The sequence below is a fragment of the Pteropus medius genome, unplaced genomic scaffold (assembly GCF_902729225.1).
Source record: "Pteropus medius unplaced genomic scaffold, Ma_sr-lr_union100, whole genome shotgun sequence".
Classification (NCBI taxonomy): domain Eukaryota; kingdom Metazoa; phylum Chordata; class Mammalia; order Chiroptera; family Pteropodidae; genus Pteropus; species Pteropus medius.
Genome location: NW_024345861.1, coordinates 3,928,635 through 3,943,410, shown reverse-complemented (window position 1 = coordinate 3,943,410; position 14,776 = coordinate 3,928,635). Strand labels below are relative to the sequence as shown.

At 36.5% G+C, this 14,776-nt stretch overlaps 1 protein-coding gene across 2 annotated transcripts in view; it reads left to right on the top strand.

The window, feature by feature from the left end:
• The window catches only part of GRIA3 (glutamate ionotropic receptor AMPA type subunit 3), a 124,991-nt gene that overhangs the window by 15,786 nt on the left and 94,429 nt on the right, over positions 1–14,776 (top strand). For both annotated transcript variants that reach the window (XM_039874711.1, XM_039874712.1), the window contains exons 2-3: positions 715–876; positions 6,192–6,359. In XM_039874711.1, coding sequence (XP_039730645.1) covers positions 715–876; positions 6,192–6,359 — 330 coding nt within the window. The remainder of the gene's footprint in view (positions 1–714; positions 877–6,191; positions 6,360–14,776) is intronic.

The following is a 14,776-nucleotide window of genomic DNA, read 5'->3' as shown; positions in this document are numbered from 1 at the left end:
TGGCTTGGTGTGAACCTAAGGAGGTTTATCAGGAGGCTTGGATGGCAGAGACGCCAAATCGTAACCAAAGCAAGAGAGAAAGAAAATGGTGGATGCTATGAGGTGAATGTCAAGACTTGTTTATGGACACATGTGTGACATATCCTGGGGTATGTGCCATCATATACAACCAAACTATCAATTTCGCTCTTTGGCACTTCTGTAAGTCACAAATGTTGAAAGTACTCATTAGAATCTGAAGCAATCTGCTGTGTTTGGCATGTTAAGTTGAAGAAAAGTTTTTATTCCTATAGTTAAGATCAAACTTTTCAATATTTCCCAGTTACATGAAGCATCATATTTGTACTCCATGAAGAAACACTAAAAATACAGGTAACAAATGAAAACATTTGCTTGAAGTTGACACCTATGTTTGTTCTTGCCGCAGCTATGCTAAATAAAGATTCAGGAACTAAAATGGAAAATGCATGTTTTCTCCATCATGACTGCAGTTTCAGAGACACAGTGCCCTAATAATTATTCCATAACCAGAGTTGATTGTTGTTGCTGTTTTTGAGTTAGAATCGATATAAAACATTGCGTTCAGAGTTTGCTTGATTGTTATAGAGTGATCTCAGGGAGAAAACTTTCATTTCCTCTTTAGCACTCAAATCAGTTATGATAAGTAAAAACTCACAACCTTCCACAATCATGATTCTCTTATTCTCTTTCTAGGGTTTTACCGATATTTTGCTAGAAAGAGTCATGCATGGGGGAGCCAACATTACAGGATTCCAGATTGTCAACAACGAAAACCCTATGGTTCAGCAGTTCATACAGCGCTGGATGAGGCTGGATGAAAGGGAATTCCCTGAAGCCAAGAATGCACCACTAAAGGTAATGTTCCCTGGCATGTAGAAACCTTAGGTCGGCTTTTCAAAGCATCTCAGTATGGTCTTTATGTATTTACAGCCATCCTGTGATCAAGTGGTCTTCCCTCAAAAGTGTTTCAGGGATGCTAAAACACAACCACGGGTGATGCTGCTGCCTTTGAAATCTAAGTTCCCAAATAAAAAATCTATTGAGAAGATATTTTAAGACCCAAGTGTTGGGGAATGTTAATTTTGTAATGAATTTCATTTGTAATATGCTCATAACAATTTACAAGATTAAAAGAACCTGAGTCAGACAAAAGGTGGGGGCAGTGGAAACAGCTAAGAAAGACCGATAGTCTGAAACAGAAAATCAGATTTTACATTATTTATGTGATCACTCTGTATTAGTAAGTTTCATAAATTTTGGTATATCCAAGCAAATTAGGCACTAATACAGAATGTGTGTTACCTATACATATATTGAACAGAAATATTTTCCTGCCTGCAAAAGTATCTTTAAAAATAATTAGGTTACCTAAGTTGCTCATTTTCATGAAATCAAGATAAGAATATTAAAGGTAGAAAGTCATGCTTAAAGTACACATTTTTCATACATGTTCCCCTATAGCTAGAAATCATATTGTTAAAAAGCAGGAATTAAAACAGATAAATTAGGAGAAAGTTATTCATGTTACACAAAGGATCCTTCAAATGTATTTTTTTAAGTAACTATTCCCTTGGTGCATTGATTCAAGTATGAAACTAACTTTAAATTTTTTCTTCCTGATATAGTAAAAGCATGTATGTACCATGGCTGTGGGATTCCTATGATCAAAACGAGGGGCCAAAATAGAGTCAAGACCCTTCCCAAAAACGGAAAAGGCGAGAGGAATATTTGCTTTCTCGTGGCTTCAAGATACCCATCCTCACCTCCTCCCTGGCAAGAACAGAATAAGAGAGAATAATAGGGACACAGACTAAGGAAGACACATATTTTGTATCACCTACACGGGTCCACCCTAAATGGGTCACATCAGAACATAATACAAGTAGGACCTTACTTTATACAGTTGTTATGTTCTAGAAAAGCTGTGAGTTAAAAATAATTTTTTCATTCATTTAAGTCACTCACTAGTTAAGTGATATTATATAGCTCTAGTGAGTATAGTATACATACTAAATTTTTCTAGGACAGCCCGTCTTAAAGCATTCTGTCCCATGGTCAGATCAGATGTCCTCATGTTTCAATAAATGTGGTCACAACCCCTATTATGAATTCTTTGTAGTCAAATCTTTTTTTAAGAGTGTTTTAAAGATATTTTTGTTGTGATATAATTAACATAAATATTATATTAGTTTTAGGTATACATAATGATTTGAGATTATATATATATATATAGTTGTGAAATGATTACCAACATAAGTTTAGTTAACATCCATCACCACCAGTTACAATTTTTTTCTTATGATGGGAATTTTTAAGATCTACTTTCTTAGCAACTTTCAAAAATACGATATAGAATATTCACCATGCTGTACATTACATTCCCAGGACTCATTTATCTTATAACTAGAAGTTTGTACCCTTTGACCACTTCCATTAATTTCCCCCATTTCCCACCCCTTCCTCTGGTGACCACCTACCTGTTCTCTATTTCTATGAGTTCAGGTTTTCTTAGATCCCATATATAAGTAAGATCACATAGTATTTTTCTTTGCCTGACTTATTTCAGTTAGCATAGGTCCTCGAGGTTGTCACAAATTGCAGTATGTCCTTCTTTTACATGGCTCAATAATATTCCTCTGTGTGTGTGTGTGCGTGCGTATGTGTCCCACATTCTCTTTATCCATTCATCCATTGATGGACACTTAGGTTGTTTCCATGTCTTGGCTATTGTAAATAATGCTGCAATGAACATGGGAGTGCATATATCTTTTCCAGAGAATGATTTCATTTCCTTCGGGTAAATACTCAGAAGTGGAATTGCTGGTTCATGTGTTAGTTCTATTTTTAATTTTTGAGGAACCTCCATACAATTCTCTATAGTGGCTGCACAATTTGTTTTGTTTGTTTTGTTTATTCTGTCCAAACAACAGTGCACAAGGGTTCCCTTTTCTCAACATCCTCTCTAAAATTTGTTATTTCTTGTCTTTTTGATAATAGCTTTTCTAACAGATATGAGGTGACATCTCATTGTGGTTTTGATTTGCATTTCTCTGATAATTCAAATCTTTTTAGTGTACTAAATCCAGTCACTATAATTAGGTGATCTTATAAAAATTTAGATTTTCTTTTTTTTTATTTACTTTTTTTGTTCATTTATTTATTTCTATTATGGTGATATTGGTTAACAAAATCCAGTAAGTTTCAGATGTACAATTCAACAGTAAGGCATATATATATTACAATGTGTGTTCACCACCCATAGTTAGATTTCTTTCTGTCACCACATATTTGAACCCCTTTAACCCAGCTAGGTACTCCCTCCTGCCCACCTTCTGGTAACCACTAGTCTATTGTGCATGTCCATGAGTCTCTGTTTGTTGTTTTTAGGTTTATATCTCACATATAAGTGATATCATGTGATTCTCAACTTTCTGTCTGGCTTATTTCACTTAGCATGATAATCTCAAGGTCTATCCATGTTGTTGCAAATGGCAGTATTTCATCTCTTCTTATGGCTGAGTAATATTTCATTGTATATATGTACCATAGCTTCTTTAGCCAATCATCTATTGTAGGATACTTCAGTTGCTTCCATGTCCTGGCCACTGTGAATAATGCTGCTATGAACATTGGTGTGCAAATGTCTTTTAGGATGTGGGTTTTCAAGTCTTTGGGGTAAACACCTAGTAGAGAGATTGCTGGATCATATGGTAGATCAATTCTTAGTTTTTTGAGGAACCTCCATACTGTTTTATATACCGGTTGTGCTAATTTGCAGTCCCACCAGCAGTATATGAGGGTTTCTTTTTCTCTGCATCCTCTCCAACATTTGTTATTACTTGTCCTGTTGATTATAGCTATTCTAACAGGTGTGAGATGATATCTCATTGTGGTTTTGATTTGTATTTCCCTAATAGCTAGCGATGTTGAGCGTCTTTTCAAATATTTGTTGGCCATTTGTATGTCCTCTAGGGAGAAGTGTCTCTTCAGGTCCTCTGCCTATTTTTTGATTGGATTTTTTGTTGTTGTTGTTATTGAGTTGTTTGAGTTCTTTGTATATTTTGGATAGTAGGCCCTTATCGGAGGCATTGCTTGCAAACATGTTTTCTCATTCAGATGGTTGTCTCTTTACCTTGTTTACGGTTTCTTTTGCTAAGCAAAAGATTTTTAGTTTGATGTAGTCCCATTCATTAGATTTTCATTAAACTGCCTATACACTGCTTTGCCATTCTTAGATTTAGCAGGTAGAGAAATTTTTATTTATTCAATATTTTAGGGAGTACCTACAATGTGTCAGACATTATGTTAGGCACAAGAAAAATGGACAAGGGTAAAAATATTAAAAGGCTAATACTGAGTGGTTTATGCCTCCTTTTAAGTTGTAGAGGTTGTACAAAAGAGAAGGAAGACACTTTCAGCTCTGGATTATCCATTGATAACTCATGTAATATATAATATAGTTCTTGGAACCTGCTAATAAGAACTGTTAAGTCCTACAAGTAAAACTTTGAATAACTTAAGAAAATTGAATATTAAATAGATGATTACAACTTTCATATTACTTCTGCTTAGTACTAGTCATTATGGAACCTTGCTCTATATCTATCAGACAAAAGCCCACTTTAAAAAATGATGTACATAATTGGTAGTTGATAGATGGTCATGGGGATGGAGAGCACAGCATAGGCAATGCAGTTAGCATTAATGTAATGTCTAGAGCCAGAGGAGAGAAAAAGCAATCAAGGGGACTGTTTTATAAACTATATAAGTGTCTACTTGAAACTAATAGTAACTTTACTTGAAACTAATAATAACTTTTTAATTAGCTAATGGAAAAAAATGATATATAAAATTTTTATTAGGAAATAAAATTGTCTAGAGATCAAAATACTTATACTTAATTTATTCTATACTTTATGAATGTTTCCTTTGGAGGCTTTTTTTACATGCTTACACATTGGTAAGTAGAGGCTGAAAAAGTAAAAAATTAAATAGCTCTTTTGGCATGGCTTAGGAAGAACTACGATTAAAATCGCTGACAATTTAACACAGTCAGCTGGGGATAAAAAAAAACCACCACGTTGATTTTATGTAGTGCTAGGATGCACAGACACAAAAATTTTTTTGCAGGAAAGAATATATGCTTCCTGCTGCAGTCATATTTGATGATTTGATCCTGAAAGAGCAGTAACATGAAAAAGGTCAGAAAAGTAAATTAATAGTGGTAAAGACGACAATGTATTCACTCCCAATTGTATTTGGACATAATATAAAGAGAAAACTCTCTCTAGAACATTTGCTTCATTTAAAAAAAAATTAACAGAATTCTATATTCTACTAGTATTTGTCACCCCTGTAAAACAGGGACTAGCTTATTTTAATCAAATATTGATTCATTTAATGAAAAGATATCCACTATGTCAAATTGCAGATAATCTAATCCCTTGTATTAAGTCATTCCTAGTAGAGCATATCAATGTATCCAAGAAGGAGAAAGTAAGTGTTCTTGCCTGAAAAAGCTGGCATCATGAAGTATTGCCAGTGAATTATCAAACATTATCAGATTTAAAACTCATTATAACAATTGTAATTTTCTACAATTGAAAACTAGCTTTGGTTTTTGCACACCCCACCCCTCCACAGGAAACAAAAACTGATTTATTGTTAGCCAGAGGTCTAGTTCACCAGAACTAGACAGAAACGATTAATGTTTCCCTCCAAATTAATTTCAAGCTGTCTAACTTAGCCATTTCCATTTTCCCCTAAGTAAACACCAGATCTGAATTTTCTGTTACAAACAGCAATAACCCGATCTTTAGGATATGATGTTTCCTCTCCAATCTATATATGCCATCTTTTACCTTCACACATATTTCTTTCCCTATAGAGAACCTGGCCTTTTAGTAGTCACTCACTCAATATGAAACACAGTATTGAGAGCAAGAGAGTGATTCCCTTGATCTATGTGATCTTAACAATCTTAACATGTAAACACATGAGGGAAAAGGCAGTATTCTAGAATGAATCAAAGTCAGAAAGGCTTCTTGATTCAAATAATTAAGAAGGTGACTTCTTAGAGCAAGTGGTGGAGATGAATTAAAATAAGGAACAAGGCAAGTTTTTAGGGCATCATTTATCATGATATCTTGTTTTCTATACATCCATTTCAGTATACATCTGCATTGACGCATGACGCAATACTGGTCATAGCAGAAGCTTTCCGCTATCTGAGGAGACAGCGAGTGGATGTGTCCCGGAGAGGCAGTGCTGGAGACTGCTTAGCAAATCCTGCTGTGCCCTGGAGTCAAGGAATTGATATCGAGAGAGCCCTAAAAATGGTAATGGCCACAATAGATTATTGGGGTGCGGGGCCTCATAAAGACACAAAAATATGAAACCTCAGTCTTGAGAAAAAACATACTAAAATGAATAGGATCAGACTCCATAGAATGTCAGAGTGTGCAGAAAGATGAGCATGGATATTAACCAAAATTTAGAAATCTAAAACTAGAAGTTTCTTCCTTGAAGCCTGAAAAATGACAAATTTAGTTCTGTGCTGAATATTTTTTTCTGTGCTACACTGTAAGTAATATATCAAATTCACTATTATCAAAAGTTATGGATTGACATTATAAATGGCTTCAAAAATTCAAACTTTCCAGAAATATATTATTAGGGGAACGGGATATTTTATAGGAAGCTTCTAGTTTCAAGGTAAACATTACAAAGGACAACAGAATCCTCTGGCTTATCAGACAAATTATTAGCCTGGATGGACTTTGGAACTGAGTCAGTGTGATAGTATTTCTGTTGTCAAAAAGAACCTTTATACTATTCTACATAGTGAAATGCAGAAACATGATCCATTTCTAGGCCTACTTAAGAAGCATTCCCAAATGCCCCAAAGAAAAGGCTTTAAGCATGAGGAATCAATGGATATACAGTCAAATATGTCACTTGTTTTTAGTATTTACAGAGTAGAAAATTATTTAAGGCTTCAAGCAGTGTCCTTTGAACATATTCCATTATTTACACTAGGAGCAACATCACTCATTCATTGAAGCTTTGCAAGCAGGAGCTATTTGCTGAATATTTCACTTTATGCTACATGTGCTTACACTCATTAAAATGAGCCTAAAGAGTACAAGACTCTCTTATATCTATTTATTTAATTATTCTGATGTTCAGGACATCCAAATAAACAAAGAGATAGGCAATGATAAGATAATTCTGTGCACAACCTAGCAACGAAGAATTTGTAATGGCCTCATAATATACATCATTTTGTATAGTTGCCTTAAATTTGCCAAGTTAGAAGCATTCAGTCAAAAGGAGTTCATAGCCCCTGTGTCTCTCTCCAAGAAAGAGATATGACTCATTCTCCTATCATGTGAATTTTTATGTCACATGTCAATTTCTTAACAAATGTCCTAAGTGTTGTTTTATCGAGGCAGCGCTGCACAATTTTGAAGAGCAGTTAATTAAATTCAACCTTCATAGCAGTTACAAGGTTTGTATTGTCAGGTAAAATATGATAAATGAAATATAAAACTCCTTCAGAGTGAATCAAAAGGAGTTTCCATCAAGAAAACTGCAAAGGGCAAGTTCCAGCATCTCCAATTGACTCCCCATTCTTGACACAAACAACTGTCTTTCCCAAATAGAAAACTAGGTACAAGAGTGAAGGACAAGAAATTAATTTGACTAGAAAAAGGTTATATATATATAACAAATATAAGAGACAAATATACAAATCCCTTTGTCTCTTATACTATTATATATATATATATATATATATATACTATATATACTATTGAACAAATAGTTTCTGCATGTCTAACTCACTGATAAAGCTCAAGCTATAAGCAGGGTAAGTAATGTTTCTCCACAGGTCCTATTGATCAAACTTAACCAAAGGAATTTGTATATTTGTCTCTCTTTAATGATCTCTTTCTACGGGCCAATCTCTTTCTGTTGCTCCAGAGGCTGGAAAGTATCAACCTTTTCCAATAGTAGATATTCCCTTATGATAAATGCTCAGTAAAACTCCACTATTCAGAGGGACTGAAAGGGAGGATGGTCTGAAGTACTAAAGGTTTTACTATATTAAAATAAATCCCATTTTATTCAGGTTAATTAAAAGTGAGAATGTATGGTGTTAAAAGCATCTCTTATTGTGACTAGCACATAGCTGTTGCTCAATAAATTATTCTCTTCCTTTGAAGAAATCTGGTAAATAAAATCATTGCTTCATAGAGGCTCAAAAAGGACCTGTTTTAATGAATAATAAGCACATCATTCATTCAGTAAATATTTATTGCACGCCAACAATTATGTATCAGCTCCAACTTAGTATGCAAACATGAAATAAGAGATCACATTTAAACTGTTAATATGTAAACAAATGCTTATAAAGACCTTAAAGCCATTTACAAATTGAGTAAATATCCCCCTTACAATCTACAGATAGTACAAAGATCAGCCTCATCCCAGTCTACTGAAACATGTCACAATTTTAAGTCATTGAGAGTTTGCCACTTGTTCAATAAACATTTATTGAGCACCTACTCTATTTCAGGCTCTATATCGGTTGAGAACATGGAAAAAGAATGTCTCTAATCTTGAGATACTCACAATCTAGTAGGGGAAATGAAAATACATAGATGATTAAATGTTTTTGTTAAATTATAGAAGATGTGATGGGAATCCACAGGAGAAGAATCTAATCTAGACTGAGGTGGGAAGCAGGGAAGATTAAAGAAAGGATGCCAGATGGGATGATGGGAAACTGTCACTGCTATTCACATTTTTAAAAGTGGACCTCTCTTGGTTTATCATCAAGATGGAGGAGTAGATAAACACTGTGCTTGCCTTGTCTCAGGACCACATCAAAATTACAACTAAACTACAGAACAACAATTGTTGAGAATTACCTAAAATCTAGCCAAAAAGAAGTCCTACAACTGGGGACATACAGAAGAAACTATGCTGAGACTGGTAGGAAGGGTGGAGATGAGGAACAGGCTGATCCCACACATGTGTGACTATTAAAAATCAAGAGGGATATCTTGGCTACAGAGGTCCCCCCTGAAGATCTATGGGTCCCACCCAGCTCCACACCAGGCTCCCCAGCCCAGGGTTCCAGTGCAAGGAAGAGAAGTTCCCATAACTTCTGGCTGTGAAAAGCAGTGGAAATTGTAGCTGAGTGAGAAAGAGGGCTTCTGGAGTCTCAAATTTTCCACTTGAAGGGCCCAGGCATGGACTTGCTCACTACAGAACTCACTTGCTCTGAGCTCCAGGAGTGGGGCAGCAGCTCAAAAGGCACCAGAAACATATGGGAAGGAACTGAATTGTCTGGCTTCAGGCCAAAGGCTAAAAAGGCAGCTTTCTCCCAGTTGGAAGTGCTGGCAGAAGCCATTGTTCCTTTGGTGAGCCCTTCCCCCACCCAACATGCAGACACATGTGGCTACCATATTTGAATCTCCATCAGCATGAGTAACACTAGTCACCCTGCCCTGGTGATTCTGAGACCCTTCCTCACTCAAATTGCGGACCCACCCAAGCCACTTCCATTGGCTTTTCCATACAAACTGTCTAGACTCACACTGCAGACTTTAGTAAAATCTCTCGAAGGTTCACAAACCCCAAACAAGCAGTATCTGGCCTCAGCATGCCCCATACCTCTTGCTAAGCAACCCTAAGCCTGGAAGTAGCAGCAGCTAGCCTCAGTTTGCAGCTTAGTCTCTACCAGGCACCTCCAAGCTCAGCACAAGTGGCAACTATCTGCACATCACTTTACACATCATATCAACTGGCCCCGAGCAGTGCACAAGCAGTAGCTGACCTTGGCCTGCAACAAAGCCTCTCCCAAGAGGACCCAGACACAACACACCTGGGAGCCAGCATCAGACCACACCAGAGCAACATCCAACCACCTCCACAAATGACACACCCAAAGGTCAAACTAGGCAGGCACCAGAGCCCTGCTAAAGTGAACCCTGCTCCATAGAGTCAGCTTCTGCACAACAGCTCTTCCACTATAATCACAACCAGCCCACACAACCAAACAGCCTGTGGGTCAATCCCTACCATTGATGTGCCAACAGCAACTAAGGTTCAACCATAATAGTAGGGCGCATAGAACCCACACAAAGGAAACACCTGAAGAACCTGGCTCAGGTAACAGGGTAACTATACCATTGGGCCCCACAGGACACCTACTACATAAGGCCACTCTACCAACACTGGGGAACATAGCAGCTCTACCTAATACATAAAATCAAACACAAAGAGGCAGTCAAAATGTGAGGATAAAGAAACATGTCCCAAATTAAAAAAAAAAAAAGAATAAAGCTCCAGAAATTTTTTTTTAAAAAAATATGGAGACGAGCTATCTACCAGATACAGAGTTCAAAACACTGGTTATAAGAATGCTCAGTGATCTCAGTGAATATTTCAACAAAGAGATCGGAAACATAAAAATGGAGACAGAAAACACTGAAAAGAACCAATCAAAAATAAAGAATACAATAACTGAAATGAAGACAACATTAGAGGGATTAGATGAAGCAGAGCATCAAATCAGCAATTTGGAAGGTAAGGTAGCAGAAAACACTCAATCAAAACAACAAAAACATAAAAGAATCCAAAAAAAAAAATTGAGGATAGTTTAAAGAGCTTCTGGGACAACATCAGCATACCAATATTTACAACATAGGGGTACCAGAAGGAGAACAGAACAAGGAATTGAAAGCCTACTTGAAGAAATAATGATGGAAAACTTCTCTAATATGGCAAAAGAAATAGACATACAAGTTGAGGAACCATAGAGAGTCTCAAACAAGATGAACTCAAAGACACCCACACAAGGACACATCATAATTAAAATGCCAAAGCTAAAAACAAAGACTCTTAAAAGCAAAAGTTATTAGTTACCTACAAGGGAGCTCCCATAAGACTGTTGGCTGATTTCTTAACAAAATCTTTGCAGGCTAGAAGGGATTGGCAGGAAATATTCAAAGTGATGAAAAGCAAGAACCTACAACTAAAATTTACCCAGCCAGTCTAGCACTTAAAATTGAAGGAGAGATAGGGAGCTTTTCAGACAAAAACTAAAGGAGTTCATCACCACCAAAACAGTACTACAAGAAATGTTAAAGAGACTTCTTTAAAAAGAAAAAGAAGGGGAATGAGGAGGAGGAGGAGAAAATAAAAAAGAACATAAATATGAATAATAATATGGCAATAACTATGTACCTATCAATAATTACTTTAAGTATAAATTAATTAAATGTTCCAATCAAAGACAGGGTAGCTGAATGATTAAGAAAACAAGACCTAAGAAATGAGAAAAAACGGCGTAGATGATAGAGGCTTTCTTCATCCCTCTTGCGACCAAATCAAAGTTGTGACAGAAACAAGAAACAAACAGCAAGAAAAGTCACCTGGAATCTATAGGAACAGAAGTACTACAATTAGGGAAAGAAATAACTAATCAATCTACACTAATAGAATGTAGGAGGGGGCGAAGACACGAGGCTGGTTGGTCAAAGCGACTGAGTGGGACAGAGGCTGCAGCAGCAACAGCCGGCAGCGGCAGATGCCTCTTAAAGGGACCATGTCCACAAGCGGACTTTCACGGAGACTAAACTGCTTGCTCTGGGCACCAGCACTGGGTTGGCTGCTCCCAGGGCACCAGGAACTTACAGGGGGACACTGAGCTGTTGGGGTGAGGACCGGATGAGAGGCTCACTCACTACAGAAGTGCCGGTGGTATCCATGGTTCCTCTGTTGAGCCCTTCCTCTTCTAGTGTGTGGACACAGCACCACCATAGCTGAGATGTCGTCAAACTGGATAACAGAGGTCACTCTACCCAAAAGATTCTCTGAAACTCCACCTCCGACAACTCATGGCCCAACCCAAGCCACATTCAGGTGCATCCTCGGCAAGTCAGGTGCTCCTTGCTGAGCAGCACCAAGACACACTGGTGGTGGCTGACCGCAGTTTGTGGTGTGGCCTCTCGAGGCAACTATAAGCACAGGACCTGTGGATTGCTTGCTGAACCTTAACAGGTGGCCCTGGAGGGGCACAGGCTAGGGCTAAATTTGGCCTGCAGCTAAACCCCTCTCAGGATTCTCCCACTGGACACTGACCACACAAAGCCGCACTAATAAGACCGGGAGACTGAAAAGCTTTATTTAGTACATAGAAACAGACACAGAAAGGCAGTCAAAATGGGAAGACAAAGAAACCATATGAGAGAACAGAGCAGAGATTTAAAAATAATAGAATCAAGCAATTTAACAGATGCAGAGATCAAAACACTGGTTATAAAGATACTCAATGAACTTAGGGGAAGTGTAGATGAATTCAGTGAGAACGTTAACAAAGAGATTTAAAAAACATGAAAATGAAAATTATAAAAAGAAACCAATCAGAAATGAAGAACACATTATCTGAGATGAAAAGTATATTAAATGGAATAAACAGAGTAAATAAAGAAGAGGATCAAATGACTGATATAGAGGATGGGGAAGCCAAGGATACTCAATCAGAATGGCAAGAAAAAAAGAACCCAAGACTATAATAATAATTTAAGGAGCCTATGGGACATAATTAAATGTAAAAATATCTGTGTCATAAGGGTACCTGAAGGAAAAAAAGACGTTGAACAGCTATTTGAAGAAATAATGATGGAAAACTTCCCTAACCTGGTGAAGGAAATAGCCATACAACCCCAGGAAGATCAGAGAGTCCCAAAAAAGAGGAGCCCAAAGAGGCCTACACCAAGATATAACATAATTAAAATGCCGAAAGTTTAATACAAAGAGAGAATCTTAAAAGCAGCTAGAGAAAAGCAGCTAGTTACTTACAAGGGAGCACCTATAAGACTGGCAGCTGATTTCTCAAAAGAAACTATGCAGGACAGAAGGGCTTAGCACAAAATATTCAATGTAATGAAAAGCCAGGATCTTCAACCAAGAATATTTGATCAGGCAAAGCTATCATTTAGAGTCGGAGAATAGATAGAGAGCTTCCCAGACAAAAATAAGCTAAAATAATTTATCAACACCAAGCCAGTATTACAGGAAATGTTGGAGGGACTTTTTTGAGAAGAAACATGTATTGAAAACAGGAATAAAGAATGGTAATAACTACATTCCTCTGAACAAGTACCTCAAATGGAAAAGAATTAAGTGCTCCAACCATAAGATAGTGTGGCTGAATGGATGAGAAAACAAGACCCCTACTTATGCTGCCTACAAGAGACTCACTTCTGATTAAAAGACATACACAGACTAAAAGGAATGGGATGGAAAAAGATATTGCCTTGATGGACCTAGAGGGTAATGTACTGAATAAAATGGGTCAGATTGAGAAAGACAAATATCGCATGATTTCACATACATGTGGAATCTAAAGAATAAAATAAACAACAACCACAAAAGCAAAAACAAATTCATAGATATCGAGAATATTTAGAGTGCTACTAGATGGGAGGGGTGTTGGGGGACAGCAAAAAAAAGAAAGGAATTAAGAGGTACGAATGGATACTTGCAGAATAGACATGGAGATGTAGTGTGTAGCATGGGGAAGATGGTTAATAATGTTGTAATAAATATTAAAGGGGAAGGGGGGTACTAGATTTAGTGAGGTGATCACTTTGAGAGTTATGTGGATCTCTAATCACTATGCTATACAACTGAAACTGCTATATTATTGTATGCCAACTATAATTGAAAAAAAACTCATTGAATTGTACAATGTAAATACGAGCAACTAATTGTCTTTTTATATTTCAAAAAAGCTGACAAAAAAGAAGGGATTGGCAGGATATATTCAAAATTATGAAAAGCAATCACCTACGACCAAGATTACCCAGCGAATGTATCATTTAGAATCAAAGGAGAAATAAAGAGCTCCCCAGACAAGAAAAAGCTAAAGAAATTTATCATCACCATACCAGAATTACAAAAAAAGTTAAAGAGTCTTAAGAAGAAAAATTAAAAAATAGATAAAAAATATGAAGTACAAACTGTCAACTACAAAATAAGTCATTGGGATGTGATGTGCAGCATAGGGAATATAGTCAATAATATTGTAAAAATTTTGTACAGTGACAGATGTTTACTAGATTTATCATGGTGACCACTTCATAAGGTATATAAATTTCTAATCACTATGCTGTATGCCTGAAACTAATATAATACTGTATGTCAACTCTAATTTAAAAAGTAAAAAATAAAAAATATGAATAATAAAATGGCAGTAATGACATATCTATCAATAATTACTTTAACTGTAAGTAAATTTAATGCTCCATTCAAAAGACATAGGTGGATGAATGGATAAGAAAACAACCCTTACATATGCTGCCTACAAGAGACTCACTTCAGATCATAAGACACACAAAGTAAAGGTTTAGATGAAAAAAGATAGTTCATGAAAATGAAAAGGAAAAAGCAGATGGGGTAGCAACACTTATACAGACAAAATAGATGTTGAAACAACGGCCATAACAAGGGACAAAGAAAGACCTTGTAATCTTACTTCTGGGTATTTATTCAAAGAAACCCAAAACACTACTTCAAAAGAACATGTGCATTCATATGTTCATTGTAGCATTATTTACTATAGGCAAGATATAGAGGCAACCTGGTTGTCCGATCAGTGGATGAATGGATAAGGAATAGGTGGTACATGTATACAATGGAGTATTACTCACCTATAAAAAAAGAATGAAATCTTGCCATC